The 20,725-nt window shown below is 30.8% G+C and overlaps 1 protein-coding gene across 5 annotated transcripts in view; it reads left to right on the top strand.

Moving 5' to 3' along the window:
* Klp10A (kinesin-like protein 10A) overlaps nucleotides 1-20,725 on the top strand; it is a 270,337-nt gene that overhangs the window by 142,221 nt on the left and 107,391 nt on the right. The window contains exon 1 of one of the 5 annotated variants that reach the window (XM_075360171.1): nucleotides 18,591-18,710. The exons of 1 other annotated variant lie outside the window; for it this stretch is intronic. Coding sequence is in view for 1 of the 4 variants with exons in the window: in XM_075360167.1 (XP_075216282.1) it covers nucleotides 18,653-18,710 (58 nt within the window). In the remaining 3 variants the exon portion in view is untranslated. Of the gene's footprint in view, nucleotides 1-18,590; nucleotides 18,711-20,725 lie in introns of those variants that run through there. 3 more of the 5 variants (XM_075360164.1, XM_075360168.1, XM_075360167.1) reach the window with 3 other exon arrangements.

Raw genomic sequence — 20,725 nt, forward strand, 5'->3', positions numbered from 1 at the left:
TTACATTTAAGAGTCGACGATAGGTCGTCGTCTCTATAAATGCGATATATATATACCTTATTTAATCGTGTAACGTGCGCATTCTATGTTTAAGGCTAGGAAACAAAGAAAAATGCTAGAATGGTAACGTGAGAACGAATTAATTCTAATTGCTTTATTATTATTTAGTTTCTATGTTATTTAGTTCAACATAAATAAAAATGTACGCATTAAGTAAATATTTTCTTCGTTTACTGATTGTTAAATTACTAATTATGTTGTTACGTTCACATTTTATCGCATTAAAATAAAAATGTTCGTTGTTTTCTAGCTTTATCATTTTCGCCTTTTCATAAAATAATATCTATCTCCCTTCAAAAGTTTTAAAATTATCTTCTGGAATTTCTTTCGTGTACCTAAGTAGGTTAAAAAACCCTACTTATTGGTTTTATCCAGAGTTAGTTATTTTGGGCATATTTCCGCATCCTGAATGTCCTATCCGTACTAAACTTTCTCCTAAATTACTGTTTTGTACACGCATCACAGTCTTGCTTTTTGGTTGGATAATCTAGTCGCATTTCCGTTTTTTAATCCGGAAAATTGCCCATAATTAGTAAAATATGTTTTTGCTGCAATAGTCGAAGTCTTCGTTCTCAGACAAATTTTAACCAACCCTTTCAACCAACTTTCATCCATTCAATCCATTTATTACTTAATTGGTGCTCGTAATTTCCTGTGAAAAATTTCTACATATTTTACGAAATATTTTTAGCGATCTAGACCACCCAGATCCCTAAGATCTGGATGGTATACCTTTGCGCAAAACAATTTTTATTTCTTTATTTTTGTGATTTACGTTCAAAAGAGATTTTAATTAGAATTTTCAAGTGGTAAAAATATTTAATATTTTTTTAAATCTTTAAAAGGAAATTTTTTTATTTAGTCAGGATGGATAGAATTAACAAAATATTTCAAGGATAAAAGGAAATGAGAAAAATTTAATGCTTCACCGAAATTGGTAAACAGCTGTTTATAATACCCGCTCCCAGTTATGTATTTTTTTAAAAATATTACTTAAAGGTTCTTATCTGCTTATAGAATGATAACACTGGTCAACAAAATTTAATTTTTTTTTTGTTAAATGAGAGTGAATGGTTGATTCTTATAGTATATTTTATGCTGATTTCATATATGTTAATAGATTTTTTTCTACTGGGCTCAGTTTTTTAAAAAAAATTATTGAAATTTCCTTTGAAAAAAAAAATGTATGGTGAACTTAACATGATAATACATTACACATTTTGTACTCGCCTAAAATCTATTTCTTTAGGATTTTCTGCTCTAATATGCTGTAGGTAGCTTTAGACTTCCATTTTCCCTGGTATTGTGTTTCCATTGTAAATACCTCCTGGTGAAAGCGTTCTCCATGTTCGTTTCTGATAGAGCTGAGATTGTTAGGTAAAAATCCAAATGTGATTGTGAGAAAATGATTTTGAGTGGCATGTTATACACCCAAGTTCTTTGTAGTTTTGAAGGAGTTCACTCACAAGTTCTCCGTAGTTACTGGCCGTATGGTTTCTGAGGAGATTGTTTACCACATTTTGAAATTATTTCCATGCAGCAACCAAGTTATTCAAACGCCTTATCACTCATTAGTTTTCTTATTTGTGGTTCATCAAATATACCTTCCTTAATTTTAGTATCGCTTATATTAGAGAATTTGTTTTTTAGAAACTGAAACCCTGAAGCATTACAATCCATTACTTTAATAAAATTTAAGTGTAGTTGCAACTACTAATGCCTGACTAACATTCTTATCTCCTACAGTCAGTACCTCTGTTTTTGGCCACTGTTGTTTTATGTATTGGTTTTTCTATCCCTGCTGTCCCACTCGCACAAAAAGCAACAGAACTTATTGTGTCCAAGTTGCAGTCCAAATAAAAGCGCTTTTACTTTCAGATCTCCGCAAATATGCCATAAATATTTGTTATACTCAATCCTGCTCAAAGTTTCATATTTTCATAAGACTCCTTCATGTGAACAGCGAATGCCAATGGTATCGATAGGTATTTATTTCCAATGTTAAGTAGAACACCTTTCAAACTCAGCTTTGACGAGTCAATAAAATTTGTCATTACAATATACTGTTATCGTACTGAAAGAAGAAATGTTCAAATACTGACTGTCTGTCACGGAAAGTACTTGTTTTAGTGTTTCGTTGTAAAAGATTCCATTCTCTCAGTCTTGATGCCAGTATTTTTGCTTGATAAATTTAGATCAGAACGAGATCATTTAATTCTGACCGATTAATTAAATAGGGTTCAGTATATTTACTTTCTAAAAAGTTTGGATCTCTTTCTTCATCGCCTGATAAGTCGGCACAAGATTCGAAATTTTCATCTCCATCTAAGTATGTTTCTGGTGGTACTGGAATTGGAAGCTCTTGGTTACGTGGCACTGGCCGCATGGCAGAGGGAATATGAGGTTAGTTAATAGTGTGTCTAGTTTTATCCCAGATATCTTTATTAGACAAAAATAAATATGGTGCGATCCTTCGGTTCACTCCAAACCATTGCAATTTCAAACGGCATGTGACGAGATTCATTAGCCAACCAGTCAAACAGTGTTACACAAGAAGCACAGCAAATATCAGGAGTCCATGATTTGCCCTGATCACCTAATTTACATCCAAAATTCAATTTATACGACAATTTTATCAGTGGAGTTATGTTTCTTTTCCGAGACTTCAACGTTTCTGCTCACCATAGATGTAGCAGAAATTGTTTGGATGATTAATACAACTGCAAGGTATTGTTAATACATTACAATAACTAATATTGGTTAAAAAGAAACAATTTATAAACACATTAATTTAATAAACACACACTCACTATACTGAATGAATAACATATACTCACAAATACAAAAGCCAGCAACAAAACTGAATCTTACAGACACGATAACTTGCTCTTGAATGAAAATTAAAATATTTCTCTAGTCTGCTTGACAGTTTATAAATAAATATAATGACAGAAATAATTAATGAGTGGGTGATACGTTTATAGTAATATGAAAATAGGAAGAATGAGTTACATTGTTCATTTTAATTACAGTGTAAATAATGATGGCTAATATTTAACAAATCAGTGTGACAACAATTAAGGAACTGTAATAAATAAACAAAAACTATTTAGTTGGTAAATAATGTAATAAAATACGTACAGAAAATGCTGTGCTTATGGAATTCATTCATACTACCTGAAAATAAGAACGGTATTTACATAAAAAACTAAGCCCTGTAGAAGAATTCTGATTTCATATTTGAAATCAGCATGAAAAATAATATAAGAATCGGTTATTCATTCACATTTCATAATCATTGTTGATCAGTGTAATCAGGCGTTACTACCATCAATTATTTATTATATTTAAGGTTATTAATTTTTATAATTAGTAAAATTATTATAAAAATGTTCAATATGGAGACACAGTGAAAAAAAAGTTCATATTTTTCTCTTCTCGTTGTCGTAACGTTATTATTATGTTTTATTAATTTATGATTTGTGTTTATGGCCCATCCATTCGTATCAAATATAAATAGAACACATTCTTAATTTTGTTTTTAACTTTATTTTGAGAATTTTTAATAATAAAATGGCAAGAACTTTTGTTATAACTTGGTTAATTATGAACGGATTTGAATAAATTAAGGTGTCGTTTTCTTTGTCGTAAAACGCTTAAAATTTTTTGTAGTAATGTAAAATTTAAATAAACTAGCGGTTGCCAAGATATTGTAATTAAAAAGTTTACACGGCCGCCATTTTTAAATGGGTTGAGAGATCAGGTTCATTAATTTTAAACCCTAACAGAATACGAAATTTCATCTTGATACGATTAACCATTCTTGAGAAATAAATGTTAAAAATTCAAAATAGCCGGTAAACTAAGCTTTATTTCGGTGTAGGGGACCATTCCCTGAATCCTTTAAACTGTTTTTATAAACACTCTTTAGATAAATTATTTTACGGGCTTGCCGCTCTTGGTAATAGGTTTTAATTTACTTAATTACTGAAGATACGCTTGAATTTAAAAATTTATATTAAATAATCAATATCAGTTTACTTTTAATCTAAAAAAAACTGCTGATGCAATTTTTCAGTGTGTAAATTGCTATTACATTCGATAATTGATTTATTTTTTATTGTAAGTTATCGTAGTAAGTTTTCTTAATGAGCGTTTACGATAATTGTTTAAATTTTATTTGTTGTTTTTTTTCCTTTGCATCTTATTTTCATCCAAAGGGATATTACAGGGGTTTCTGACTATAGAAGCACCAAAGTTACCCTAATGTAAATGAAATATTGCTGGAGGGTGTTTTGACGTTTACGTTGCTTGGTAAGCCGGTGATATAATACTGTTTATAGTTGAAGTTATGATTGTAGTGCTAAAAACATTCCACAGATGGCGTCGTAGTTAGCTTTTTTGTCATCCATTTTCCCGTAGTATTATACAAATATCGTTGTAATTTATTGATAATCAATCAATTATATTAGAATTGACGTATTATCTTTAATCGTTATATGTTTCATTTGATAGCTGAAATTATTATTAAAAGTGGACTATTCTGAGTAGTATTATTTTATCAATTTGTCGTGATTAATAAAAATAAATAAATAGTTGTAACGTTGAACGATTTAAAATTGATTCTTCGTTACTCCTTTTTTTTAGTTAATCTGTTAAAATGCAATGTTTTCCTTTGAAGTTGAAAATTGATCAAATTGAATTCCTTGGATTCTACAGTATTAATATTTCTGTATTAAGATAAAGTTTAAATATATATATATATATATATATATATATATATATATATGCATTCATTTATTTATTTATAATTAAAATAAAATTTCTGTATACTCTTCTTATTAAACCCGAAACTATCCCTTTATGTCCTCTATCCCATCTTTTTATTTATTTTGTTCAGCTAATTAAAAAATTAAGAAAATATTACATGATTATAATAATACAAATTTATAAAATAAATAAAAACGTGATGGGTTTATTTATAATAAAACAAAAAGTTGTTTTTTTTTTGTACGTGTTTGCCCTGTACTGTGTCTATTTAAATAGGTCAAAACTATTTTTATTCAGTCGAGAGGTACAACGGCTTAACTTTTTTTAAATATTAATGAAGGCAAAAAGTAAGACCGGTGAAAAGTATAAATTTATTTTTCATGTAGAATTATTTACTTTTTTATTTAAAACTTAAATTAAAATAGAAAACTTTTCTTTTTTTTTCATTAATTTATACGTAGATTCGTATGGTTTTACAACCTTGGCCTTGTATTTATTAGGTTTCCCTTACTATCTGTTCTTTTCTCATTAATTCATCTCTGATATTAAATTTTATATCTGAAATAGTAAATTTTACTTGTTTGTTTTTTTCTTATTTATAAATCTCTCTTTATCTTTATATTTTTCTTTACATTACTATTTTTTAATTTTTTATATTGTTTATTTTCATAGTCTGTTATGCCCATTTTACTCTCTCATTGGCTTCGTTGTTTTGTTGGATAAAAGAAGAGTGCTGTATTCTTGTATTCAAATAGGAGTATTATGCATCATCAATAAATCGGTAGTTTATTCTGGTCGTACATGTAATGTACTGTGTGGATTACATAAGGAGTAAGGTAGATCTACATTGATCATAAAAAGGAAAACTACCCTAGCATTTACCCGAATGAGTAAAACTTTTATCAGAGCAGCATCACAAATATTATACAATTATTTATAAGGTAAAACAGAGATGTTATTGAAATCCATATGGATTATTTAAAATATATAAACATATGAAGTAATATTAAGTTGAAATACATGAATGTACTAAAAGTACGTAAAAAAAATTGCTACAAAAAATTCACAATTCAGAAGGCTTATTGAAACTTTCTTGACCACGCCTTTATCATATACACTGAACGGGTTGCAGATTCATAAGCCGAAGTATTGTGTTGTTACATGAACACAGTTCTGTTGTAGAGTCGGATACTGTTATCTTCTTTAGAATAAGTGACTTTTCTTTTTAGCAAAAATTGCAAATTCATAAACGCAACGATAAATTAACACGTTTAATTTTTTATATATTAATTACCTTTCTTACTTATGGAGTGTAGATAATTTGATCTGGCAGGCCACTTTTGTATCTTAAAGAATTCGGTGATTTTTTTGAGGGTGCTCCAAAAGATATATTATACTTTAGACGGGAGTATGTTTTAGTATAATAAATATTTAATAAAGATGACAAACCTAGGCTTTTATTAAGAGCTAGTTTTCAACCATAATTTTGAACTGGTTTCTATGCGTTTTTATTTTGAATTTTTTATGAAAGGATAATTATTACTAGTAATTTCCTCAGATTTACTTTATATAAGCGTGTTGAATCTACCTAAACACTTTTAGGTAGAGTTCATCGGAAAGTTACGTATTGTAATGGGTACCATGATTCGACTTTCGGGAAATTTCGACATATCTTCCCGTTTCACATCCTCCAGACCCCAAAACCACCGTTAGTTCAAAAGTTTATATATATACACATATACACATACATACGAGGGTAAGTGAATTATTATCTGCAATTTACTTATATTTTTGTTTATGTTGGTAGTACTGTCGTGTTGCGTAGATGACGCATGCGTGGTTTAATTGTGATGTCTGTGCAAGTTTGGTGCTGCTAGGTTAGTTCTATTATCGCTGCCATGCCGTAAACCATGGCCGCTCCGCTTTCTGTTTGCACCAAAGAAGAACAACGTTCAGTGATCCGTTTTTTTGTGGTCGGAAGGTATATCAGGGGCCGAAATTCATCGAAGACTTTCGGTACAGTACGGAAACAGTGTGTTGCCGCAACGGAGTATCTAGGAATGGATTGAAAAATTCAAAAATAGTCGCACAAGTGTTACGCACGACGAAGGAGCCGGACGACCGTTTACCGCCACAAATGAGGAAAACATTGAGCGTGCATGTGACATGGTTTTCTTAGACAGACCAGTAACTATTGATGAAGTGCCACATCGTCTGCAAATTAGTCACACGGCTCTGTCTATAAAATCATCCACAACAGACTTGGGTTTCATAAGTCTGTGCAAGGTGGGTCCCAAAACAACTCGCACAGTTGCATAAACAAACACGCTTGGACATCTGCCAAACACATTTGGATCGCTGTGGTAACGAACGGGACATTTTCTTACATAGAATCATCACTGGAGACCAAACATGGATCCATCATTACGAGCCGGGAGAGTAAACGGCACAGCATGGAATGGAAACATCCAAATTTGCCCTGCAAAAAAACGTTCAGGACCCAATCATCCGAAGGAAAACTGTTGCTTACGGTTTTTAGGATTCACAAGGCCCAGTTCTGGAACATTATGAGGAAAGGGGCACGACAATAAATAGTGAGCGTTACAGTGATATGTTAACTGCCAAGCTGAAGCCTGCAATTCAAAGCAAACGCCGAGGACTGCTGTCAAAAGGTGTGTTGATGCACGACAATACCCGTCCACATACTGCTACCCACACTGCTAAAACACCCTTGGACGAAACAATGAAAGAAGCGGTGCATTTCTGGCTCGCAGCTCAACCGAAAATTTTCTTTTATGAGGGCATCAGGAAGCTTGTGCAACAATGGACCAAGTGTGTTGAAATGCAAGGAGAGTATGTTGAAAAATGACGTATATGTAAGTTTCCTGCTTGTATTGCAATAAAATTTATAACTACATTGCGGATAATAATTGACTCACCCCTCGTGTGTATATATATATATATATATTTCGCATATATAACTACTTACGGATAACTACCGTAATTTTGTGCCAATCAGTTTTAAATTGATACGTGAAATGTAACGACCCAAAATCTCGGCCGAGTTTGTTAACGGGAAATATCGGATCAAGGTGGTCGAAATGAGGGGGGCTTTTTCGAAAAAAACAAAATATTATTTTCTTATTAAGTAAAATATCGAATTCGTTTAAGTTCCTACTATTCTTTGGATAAGGGCCTAAAACTTATGTACGTAAAGTTTTTTGATATCGCCTACCATTGGCTTAGGGGATGGAAAAAATGGGGTTTTGAAGACAAAATCATACCTCCCTTAATAGGTATCGAGTCGGGTTAAAGTGGCCGTTAGTCCTGTAAACATTACCTAAAACGTTTTCTGAAACAGTTTTTGATATGATCAACCGTTACGGCAAGGGATGACCAAAATGTTGCTGGAATTCTAAGAAGATGGGGCTTGTAGTATGCTAAATATGTGAAACTTTTTTCACATGCAAACATTGTGGTATTGGTAAATTTGAAGTTTTTCTTAACTTAGAGATGAAAATCTTTTTTATCCCCTACTTAACACCGGTGAAATTTGCCTCCGTCTTCCGGCATGCCGAAAGGAATTTTTTGTAATGTTTTATGTTGTGTTAATTCTTAAAGATTTCTTTACTTCACAAGAAAATTTTTGTTTTCATCGAATCGCGTTTGTTTATAGATAATTCTAACTTAACTTACTTTTGAGTGTAAGAAAATCTTTTCTATTCACGTTAATTTTATAGTTTTTTCGGATGTGTATGTATAAATTTTAATTTAGGAGAAATCCTTTCCATCAATTGCCCTCCTTCTCGGAAAATGTTAATTTATAAGGTCGGTTGTTAATGGTGTAACGTTAACTAAACTGTTAAGTATAGTTGTAGTTTTTATCGTTTAGCTTTAAGTATTTACCAAGTTAAATTGCTCTGTTTATTATAAATTCATTTAAGTCATCTTCCTATTCTGTCTCTTTATTTTTTGTTTATTTAAATATGAAACTTAAGTACTTTCTACTTTATTGTATGTTGTCTGTTTAGGTACCTTTCTTTGTTTTGTATTCTTCAAATACGGATAGTTTTATATTTGAAGATATTTTTTTTATATTTTTACATTAGTGTTAATAATATTACGGCTAAATAGTTGCATAGAACAAGCTAGGTCCTTGAATACATCCAAATGTCAGTGAAACATCAAAGTAAAAAAAAAGCTTAATTTAAACTTATATTTAGTAATTTTTGTTCGATGGAAGGAAGGATTAGTTTTTCCAGTAATTTATATTATAAAAGAATTATTGATTTTACATTAATCTGATTTGTGACTAAAATTTGTATCTTCATTTCTTCGATCGGTGAAAAACTTGCAATCAATCTTTGTAAATTTACTCTGATTTTAATGTAACAGAATAATCATTTTGATACAGGAATGTTGTTCGGTCAGTTATTTGTTTATTAAAATTCATGTAAACTAGTGTATACGAATTGCCTACCCCTAACATTCCTCCGGGTTACAGTGCTCATCGTACCTATTTATCTATTTCGGAAGTAAGAATTCCGAATAGTGTTTACCGCGAAAGTTGGTTCATATTTTAATCGTTTGTCCCTTCTTGTAGAAGAAGAATCTTAAGATTGATTTCTGAAGCCAAAAGATCAGAGTAAGCTTATAAGCAAAAATTTAACAAAGAGATTTACGAAGAAGTAAAAGATTTAGAAACGGAAATGCGGAAAAGAAGTTTTTGGCCGCTGAAATTTGTCAGAAATTTATCAAGAAGTAAAAGATTCAGAAACGGAAGTGCGAAAAAGAAGAAAGAAGTTTTTTGGCCATATTTGTTGAACGAGTGACGGTAGACTTATAAAACAATTACTTAATTTTTACAAAGATAAAAAACAAAACAGGGTGATACCGGGAAATAAACTAAGACCTAGAAAAACGAAATAAAAATTGGGAAAACTAACACATAGCATATAGTTTCGAAAAGCAGTTGAGAATTTCAAACCAGGGGAAAGGAAAAACAGAACAGCTCCAGAAAATTCACAAAGGGGGAAAACAAGCATTCTCTGAAAGAATGAAAAAGTACTGCAAACAACGGATAGAAAATTAAAAGAAGAAAGGAAATACAAAGAAATCTAAAAAGGTCTAATCGAAAAAAAAAGAAGAATTTTTTAATCATGAAATATTTTCCTGCCAAAAGAATCTCGAGCGAGTCGCAAAAAAGAAAGGAAAAAACAATTTTCTTGAAAAGGAGTGTGTGATGCATCCGTTCAAAATAAATAGTGAAATAATTGTTAATAGTGTTTCTTTAAAAATTATTTTTCCCTGTAAATATTTTAATAAATTAAATTTATTGGGTATATTGCATAATGGGTGGCTGTTACTGGAGTTTCTCATTAAAAATTAAAAAAAAAAAACATGAGATTTTCCTACAGAAATAATTACTTTTTAAATCTATTTCGACAAAGATTGGGGATTATACGCTAATTTGATTCGGTTTTGAATGAAAAAGCACAACTGTGAAGAAGAAAAAATTCAAATATAGTGCGCTTAGAAATGTAGATCGTTGTCTTGTTTTTCTTAATACAATTTTCTTAAAAGTACATTACATCACAGACGATTCTGTATACGGATCGTCTAGTTTCATGTACGTAACACTTTTCTACGGGTATATTTATGTTGCATGTTTCAGTTAAATAACAGTATGTTGAAAAACTGTTACAGGCCACTTCTAATCTGAGTTTCTTAAATCTGTGTTTCTCTCCTGTTCTTCTCTCTCTTTCGTATTATTAATATTATTATAATGTAGAATAATAAAAGAAGGAAGATTTTTTTTACGTAATTAATATATTTTTTGTTTACTTAAAGAACATTTTTTAAAATTAATTACATCCGGAATTAATACGTGTATTTACTTCTCCAAGATAAAATAGTTTTATTCTATTATACATTCCACATATATGAACCGGTTTGTCTAATACTTGTTAATTTAAATTTAATAGAGGTATTTCGTTCTATTGTGTGTTATAGACCTTGCTGTTTGTAAAGATAATCATCTGAGATTTTTTATCGGTCGACGTTTGAGGACTTCCGGAGTCCAAACTATTAGAAACTTTGTTAAAAATTCTGTTTGTTTACTTTATTATACAAATGTACAGGCTTTATCCATCAGATTTAAACTAAGCGTAGTTGCTATAATGTATTAACGAGATGAATATATGTATTAAAAAAAAAAAAAATCAAATGAAAGTGGGCTGTATTTCATAGATGAAATAAAAGAAAATTTTACGTTTTTTATGGTTGGAAATTTCATTAAAAATATCTTTTCCCAAGCATTTCGATTTTTTCATTTTATTATTTGTTTTCTCTTTTGAAAAGTGATAATATAACAAGGCAATAACGATTTACAACTCCGTAGAGAATTAAGGATTAATATACTCGTACCTCCTGTAAAAAACAAAATCCCTTTCGGCACGCCGTAAGACGGAGGTAGATTGCACCGGTGTTAAGTAGGGGATAAAAAAGATGTACACCTTAAAGTTACGAAGAACTTCAAATTAACTCAATACAACAATGTTCGCGTGTCAAAAAAGTTTCACATATTTAGCATACTACAAACCCCATCTTCTTAGAATTCCGGCAAAATTTTGGTCATCCGTTGCCGTAAGGGTTGATCACATCAAAAATTGTTTCAGACAATCGTTCTAGGTAATGTTTACAAGATTAACAACCACTTAACTAAAAATACATATCATGTATATCGATCGATAAATTGTATAAATTCATATATCTAGGAAAATGGATTAACAAAAAACCGACGTCATTACTAAAGAATTACGCAAGGGTAGAAATGGCCCGCAATTCATTCCATAAAATGAAAAAACTTCGTTTTCAAGGTTAGAATGATATGATACATGTATATTCAATTTTTTTTTATAGACTAGAAGAAGCATTGACCTTTAATCTTAACAGTGTACTAAACAAACAAAAAAAAAATCTCTTGAAATGCGCTTATTCAGAAGAATTTTACGGATAGGCGGGATACAGAGGTACATAAATGCAGAACTTTTGCGTAGAATGTCAAAAAAAAGAGAATTAATAACTATAAAACGCAAAAATTGAACTATTTTGGTTAGGCGATGAAAGGACTATATTATAGCCTTCTTCAATAATTACACGAGGAAATATCTACGGATAAAATAAAAATATATACTGTATTTGCTCGAATCTAAGCCGCACCATAAATTTAGGCAAAAACTAAAGTTTTTTCGAAAAAAATTGTAAAAAATAAGAATAATAATATTTATTTACAAAGAAACTTTTACAAACCCGCCGCGCTGGGTTAGTCTAATGGTTAAACTTGTCATTGCTAAATTAGCTGATTTTTGAAGTCGAGAGTTTTTAATGAGAGTCATTGTAAAAGTAAGTCATTGTAAATAGATTTGAATACTAGGCAGTGGAAACATTATACTTTGGTAGTTGGGTTTCAATTAACTACACGTCTAAGGAATGGTCGACCTGAGTCTGTTCCAGATTACGTGTTAACTGGTTCATTTACACATAACATTGCAATATGTCTGCAGTTACGTCAGGTCTGATATGCCGGTAACGGTAATTGCAAGAATCTTTTACAGAAAATAAATTTTAATATTTAAAAGTCGCAATACATAAAACCAATTACATTAGGTAGGTAGTTACTCGTATTTATAATTCATAATAATGTATAGATAATTTTATACGGTAATTGCCCACCAACCCACCTTGTTGGTCTCGTGGTGAACGCATCTTCGCAAATCAGCTGATTTCGAGTCGAGAATTCCAACGTTCAAATCCTAGTAAAGGCAGTTACTTTTATACGGGTTTGAATACTAGATCGTGAATTCCGGTGTTCTTTGGTGGTTGGGTTTCAATTAACCACACATATCAGAAATGGTCAACCTGAGACTGTACAAGACTACACTTCAATTACACTCATACATATCATCCTCTGAAGTAATACCTGACGGTGATTCCCGGAGGCTAAGCAGGGGAAAAAAGTAATTGCCCACATGGTTGGTTTAGTGTAACTCGTCGCACATCAGTTATTTAACAGCTGATTTTACGAAGTCGGAAGTTGTGAGGTTCAAATCCTAGTGAAAGTTAGTTGCTTTCATACGTATTTGAATACCAGACAGCGGATACCGGTGTACTTTGGGATTCAGTTACAGCCACACGTCTAAGGAATGGTTGGCCTAATCAATACAAGATTAGGCCAACCTAATCTTGTATTGATTAGGTTATCAGGTTATTGATCAGGTTATCTTGTATTGATTAAGTGAGGTCATCCTCACTTAAATAAGGTGAGGATGACCTTATTTAAATGTCAGTCATCCTCATCTCACTTGGCCTTGGTAGGATTACTTGTTGTTCACTAGACATTAGAAATATAATAAAATAAAATATATGTAATTAAAATCAGATAAACACTCAACGTTCACTGTCACTCTCGTCTCTGAAAATGATGTAAACGTCATCATTATTCCGTATTAGTGTCATCTGTTCCATCCGTGGTATGCTGCATTTTTTAAAGAGCGAGGTTTTCCATTCGCAATTTTATTCCAGGAGATAGAAACCCATTCCGCTGTAGTTGAAGAACTTGCATTTTTATTTTTCCGGAAGCAGTTAGAGAATCGTGATCTTTGAGTAGCTTCATAATACAGAAGTAGAGTGGCAGGAACTAGCTAGTCATACCGCTCGGGATGATCACAAGATCTCGATTTTCTTTCTTTATTTTTCACTGAATTCGGTAAATGTCCTTTAAATGCATCCGTTACAAGCATGTTTTAGGTTTTGTAAGAGTTCTTTTTCTTTGTTCCACGGCATTTACCCGGTCTTCCATAATTTCGGAAGTCATCCCACAATTCTTTTAGGCCCGCACTATCACATAATTGAGAAATTTCATTTTTGACATTGTTTTCCTGTATAATATTAACAACGATGGTAATTTCTGGCCGTCTGCCGTAATACAAAGCATTACAGTGACATGTTGTTTTTCGTATGCTGTCCTAACTATTTTAACTTCTTTTTCACCCTTCGGAGTTACTGTGTAATTAAGCGGCATATCTAAGTAAAGGGGTGGTTTCATCTCCATTTATAATATTCTTAAATTTTTTGTTTTGCTCGAAATCTAATGACGTGTTGCGTAAACTGGACGAGCTTTTCTCAAAATTCTTTAAGAAGTTCTCAATCTGCCAGAGAAAATCTCTCAGTTTTCATAAATTTTCTGCAACAGACATATATATGCATTAAAATTTTGAATTTATCGAAGGTTCCCTTGTCTTCCATTGTAATATTTTTCTTGTTACTAGTAGTTCTTTAGATCGATCAATATTTATAAATTGCGGAATGTAATGATCTACTTTACTTATAATGAGAAATCATCCTTTTTTTGATGTTGTGAAACCCTTTGTCGTAGATTTAAAAAGTAAAAATCAATCAATTCGCTTGTTTACGTCATCGACGAACATTTGTTTCTTCATGTCGAACGTTTTCGCTGCTGATCTATTCCCGTTTTCTTTCGCGTATAAAATCACCTTCCTTTTTAGATCGGTTTCGTAGCGACCTCTTCTTGATGCCATTGATTGACGTAAATATAGGCTATAAAAAAATTCAATACGTAAAAAAATCAAATAGAAGAAAAAAAGAATGAAAATAATTAAATACACGCAACAAAAATTACGAAAGACAAAATGTCAAAAAGAGGAGAAAAAAGTGGGGCTTAAATTCGAACAAATAAACGGATAAAATACAAGTTCATGATGGTCGCCAACCTTCGTTGAAGGACGGTACAATTATTATAATAATAATGAGGCCGTTAGCATTTTACTTTTATTTCATACCTTCCGTTTTACTTCCTTTACGAAGTAAAGTATTGTTATCGCGAAAAATTTTGTTTTCAGATTTTAACGGAAATATACATTTTGACCTTCCCTGCATCCATTTTGACTAGTTTTGGCGTGATATCTGTACGTACGTACGTATCTCACATAACTCAAAAACAATTACCCGTAGGATATTGAAATTTTGGATTTAGGTCTGCTGTAACATCTAGTTGTGCACCTCCCCTTTTGATTGCAATCGACTGGACCAAAAGTGTCCAAAGAAGCCCAAAATCTAAAACAAATTGAATTTTGGACTTTTTCTTAATCGCAGTAATTGTCTTCATTGAGATTTTTTTAACGATATATATCATAAGTGTTACTTATTTTGATTGTTTCCAACATTAAAGCCAAATAAAATTTTAATTAATGAAATATTTGGATCTTACAAGGGGAAGGCATATCGTTTCGAATGCAACTTCATTTCCTTTAACTTTGAAATTTAATTTAACTTTTACTTTTTTTAATCGTTAAGTTTTAACTTTTTTTAATTTTACTTTTAGCTTAATTTTTTTTAACTTTTTTAATTTAAATATACTGATTTATTCATAATTATTAACCTGTGATTGTAAGTTTTACAATAATTAATAACAATAAAAAAAAATCAGAAGCATTAGTGAAATAAAATTTTATGTACTTTTAAAAATGTGTAATGTAATTTAATGTAATAGGCGTTCAACGAAGTCATTGTGTCCACATCAGATTTGGTGAAACTTATGATTATTTAATATTAATTGAAAATTATAATTTAAAATCGCATTAAAATTTTATGTACTTTTTCATTTTTAAAAAAAATGTGTATATGTAATTTAATAGGCGTATAAGGAAGTCACGTGGTGAACACATCAGATTTTTTTAAGATGTTACGCCTCTGGATGCCTTGATGTTGCGGAACCATCTGATTTTGGTTGCGGTTTATCGAGGACCAGGCGTATTTTAATAACTTTTCTTTAAAGATGGTGAACATTTTTAAATCCCTCCCCCCATTCCAATTTCACTAGAGTTGGGGTTTAACTTTGAGGTTAATGTTTTTACGATCAGTAAGACAGATATGGTAGCAGAGTTGAATTTTTATCATTTATAGTCATTCTATCGATGAGGAAAGGATATTTTTAAATTCTGTATGCATATTCCGGGGAACTTCAGATTGTTACCAGATGTCTAAACTGCGTATTAAACGTACGTCAGTCTTTAATTTAAGCTTATTAAAGTAACCGGCCACGTCCCCTATGATTCTTTGTAAAGGATACTTTTTTAATGTGGTGTTATCTAGACCTGTTATAGCAAACATGAGCATCATAAGTGTTAAATTATACATTCATAGTGCTTTGACTTTATTTTTTGTCCACTCCCTTTATGTAATACACAGCGATAGCTTACATTTATTTTTGTTTGTGTTTGTATTACCGGCGGTGGTGGTGATTATCGTTTTGAAGGTTATAAGAATTATAAGATCTGTAAAAAGGTTGCCTTTTATGGTAGAAAGAACTGGTATTCTCAAGTAGGCCATTACCATTATACGAGTATACATAATAGATGTTTATGATGCGTTTCCTGTAATGGATATGCTTTACTACAAGTCACATGTGCTGTTAAAGATCGACTCTGCTACAGATTTCAGTAAAGCTACGATGATTGTGACGGTTACATTTTATTCTTAGTTGTGGTGGTGATATTTGCTATCGGCATTTTTTAGTGTTTGTGAACCGGTTTTTGTTGTTATTACTACTTCATTTAATTTAATTACATAAAATATATAGTTAATTATTTTATTTTCTCCCTGTTTGAGTCCGCTTTCCTGTATGTTATTTGTTATAATATTAACTGAATTTCTTCTAAAATATTTTATATTATGAATTTAATTTTGTACATAATTTCATTTTATTTAACGGATGTTTTAAAAGTTTATATTCATTGTTTTATTATAATTATTAATAGAAATATGTACTCTCTTAGAATTTTTTTAGTACAGTTTTATATCTGCGATTTTTGTTTGACACGTGGAATTTTATCGGACTGTTAACCGTAGGGTTAAATTTTTAGTTTACGCGAAGTGCATAAAAACAATTCAGCCTGTGCCTCGTATATGTCGTTCGATAAAATTTAGTCGGACGACTATTGTGGGATGCTACTCGCATAAAATGAGCCCTACGTCTGTTTTATATATAAAACGGAACGCATTTGTTTATTGTATTTCTGTTGTCCTGAAGAAAATTATACTGCAGTACTTATACTTCTTATATGAATTGAGTTGACGAGCAACTTCCTTATATTCGCATTTTACTTCCTTGTACTAAGTAAAGGAAGTATTGTGATCGCGAAAAATTTCTGATTTCAAGGGAAATATCCATTTAGATTAGTTTCGGCGTGACGTCTGTACGTACGTATGTCGCATAACTCAAACTATTAGCCGACGGATGTTGAAATTTTGGATTTAGGACTGTTGTAACACCTAGTTGTGCACCTCCCCTTTTGATTGCACTCAACTGAACCAAAAAAGCCCAAAATCCCCCAAAAATTGGATTTTGGGTTTTTTTTAAGTGCAGTAATAAGCCCTAATTGTGAGAGCTTTTCAACGATATATCATAAGTGGTACTTATTTTCGTTGGTTCCATAGTTATAGCCGTATAATATTTTAATTAAGGAAACATTTGGATGTTACAAGGGGAAGGCACGTCGGTTCAAATCAGATTTAATCTATTTATTTTTTTTAAATTTAAATATATTGATTTATTAATAATTATTAACGTCTGATTGTAAAAAAATTACGATAAATAGTAATTCAGTAATAACAATTAATAAGTTAATAATAATAAAATCATAAAATACTTTTCATTAAAAAAAAAAAGAAAAGTGTATGTAAATTTAATTGGGTGCATGGGAGTTATGTGGTGTCTATATCAGATTTTTAAATGTTATGTTAATGAATGGAATTATTAATATAAATACTTTGAACTTGATTGCGGGATTTTTGACGATTGAAAATTATTAACATTCTTATTCAGTGTTGAGTTTTTGTACGTTTATTGCTGTCGAGCATATAAACAAAAAGATAGAAATTTTAGTGTTTTCGTTTAAATAAAAATTATTTATACCTATTTTACTTCTTTTTAAGTTAACCTATTGAAATAATACACATCTTTCTCTTTAGAACATTGATAAGCTGTTTTGATAACCATTATAACTGAAGTAACTGAATTCAAATCAAATATTGATAGTTCGACGCTTAATCGGATTTGAACGCTCTTTTTTTCTTTATGCTTTTAGTTTTGCTCACGGCATCGGGTTTGTGTTTCTTCGGTCAGAGAAGCGGTTAACTGCGAAATTGTTTTCAGTTTCGAATCGTTCAACGTTATAGTTTAGAATGGATATAACATGTTGTATACGTTTTACCGGTTATTTGGTTAAATCGAATTTCTACGGAGGTAAGGTTCGGATTAGTGAGTTTATTTTTACTTAAACAAAGAACGATTAAAAGTTTCGTGTCATTTTTTAACTGTAAACGCCCACTGTTAGAAGTTTTCTTCGTTATTACTGCTATTTAATCTTTAGATAGTTTTCTAGTTAGTGATCAGTTATCTAGGTTACTGATTTTACGCGTAGTTCTTTGTCTCTCTCCCGGTAAAACACACACACACACATACACATACACATACACATACACACATACATACATACATACATACACACACATACATACATACATACTATTTTTAGCGATCATTCGCTTTGCCTTAGTGTATAGAATCAAGTAATTGTGTAATGAACCATTTTCTTGTCTGTTTTCCGCCTGCAGCAGTAGTTTGTGACCTTCTGGCGGTGGGGGGACTAAATAGCAAACAGGCGTTGCAATCTTTCACTTGCATCTCACGTTTAGTTAAGCTTGGTGTGGTGTTGTTTTTTATTATTTTCAGTTATATATTATGTTTGCTGTGTTGTGTATTTATTTGTCTTTAAATTCGTTGTTACATATTTTTTTGTGTGTGTATTAAAATGTTATGTTTTTTCTTTTGTAATATAATTAACAGAGATGCCAGTTTTAATCATATTACTATTATGGGTTTTTTTAGGTGCTTGTTTTTTGCCTCGAATTCGTGCGCGCTCGTATGTGTGTGATATATAATTTTTTTATAGTATTTTTAATTTACACGCATTGAACTTTGTTAAATTCGCAATATTATTATAAGATATTATCTCGGAGATTTTCCATTTTTTTTCGTTGTGCATTTTTAATTTTAGTTGCATACAGAGATTCATGACGAATGGTTTATAAAGAATTGAATGTATTCAATACAATATTAATTCTATTGCTATATTAATTTATTGTATTGTTGTTACCCGTTTGAGTTCCAAGGATCTTAACGCGTCAAATGTATACTGGTTGTATTGTGTATGTAATATTATTCTACATTACTGTATATTACTGAAAATACAGTTTCGGATAACTATTCGGTGCTTAAGAAATACGTATACTTTGATTTGACAGTAATTATTGTGTTTAAAAAATCACGAATTGATTTATTACATATTTGGGTTTTTTCTTTTTTTTTACCAGTTGTGAATAATCCGTCAGTTTTTAGCGATAATAAACTTATATTTGAGTTCATCTCTTATGAATTTTTTTCTCATAGATTGTAGACTAGCGTAAATGGAATAATACGTGCTTAAGTAAACCTACTGAAATTAGCTGTAATAATTTTATATTGTCACATTTTAGTTTTGGCACTATCCTGACATATTTTATACTGTTCTACAGATTATCAAGCAAAGTCCATGATAGCGATTTCTATTATAACTGAATTTATATAGTTATGTATTATAATCTTAAAATATCTCTTCCTCTCCACTCTCTCTCTATTTATCTATATATATATATATATATATATATATATATATATAAGTGTGGGTAATTACTCCATCCTGAGTTTTTGAAATTAAATTTAAAAAAATAGTTGAATTATTTATTTAAAATGGTTAAAAGTCATTTTATTTAAAACCATTTTTAAATTTATTTCATCAAGCAAGAGTGGCTGTTTATTTAACATTTACAGTTTTCCTGTCAGTTCCTGGGAGGAAAAAATAACAGCATTTAAACAGATCATTTCATAACCTCAAAATATTTATAAATGTTAACATTGATGTTGTAATCACAGTAATATGCATTTATTGAAATCTAAATTTTCAATGGAAAATAGTTAATTGTTTTTATTATAAATTTTTCCTTCTTACATTGTTTTCCTTTTTTATGTTATTCTCATGGGATATTTCCTTACTGTGATGAAAGTCAAATGTTTTATTGTCACAGAAAATTTACAAATAGTCTTTTTGAATAACCAGATATCGTAAACCCAGAATCTTATTTACATCTTTTCCTCTTTTTTAAAGATATGCTGGAATAATACAGAATAGATTTGTACATAATTAGATTATTTCATTAGCATTAAAAAAAGCTTTTTTATAGATTACACCTATTTCTGTTTTAATCAGTTAATAAACAAGAATTTTTAATTAATCACATAACTTTTCATTGAGCCAACACTAACTTAATGTAGCCAGTTGTTTGATCTGAAAGAGTTAGCTGAGAGAATCCCAGCATAAAACCCCACTGTAGTTTACTAAAAGTTATCTCCTAATGTCTGCTAATGTTTGAGAACATTATAAACAGACTTTGAGAAATGAATAGTTAAATTGTGAAGTATCCTTTTTAAAGTCGATTAACTTGTTATACCATTAATTGCGAAGTGGAAACTGAGTTTATAATATATTATTGTAAACTGTTTAATATACATATCAATTTTAAATAATTTACTTAAGAGTGCAGAGGCTGTGTAAAGTTTACTGATGCAAACTACATCCAAGTAATTAGGTATGCTAGAATTGTCCACAATTGCGTGCTGATTAATATTATTATTAACAATACAGTTAGACAAGCAAAAACTCGAGAGTTGAACTCTGTTGTGACTTTCAGAAAACCACTTCAATCAGCACTCTTAAGC

This window comes from Lycorma delicatula, chromosome 3, assembly GCF_047948215.1.
Source record: "Lycorma delicatula isolate Av1 chromosome 3, ASM4794821v1, whole genome shotgun sequence".
NCBI lineage: Eukaryota > Metazoa > Arthropoda > Insecta > Hemiptera > Fulgoridae > Lycorma > Lycorma delicatula.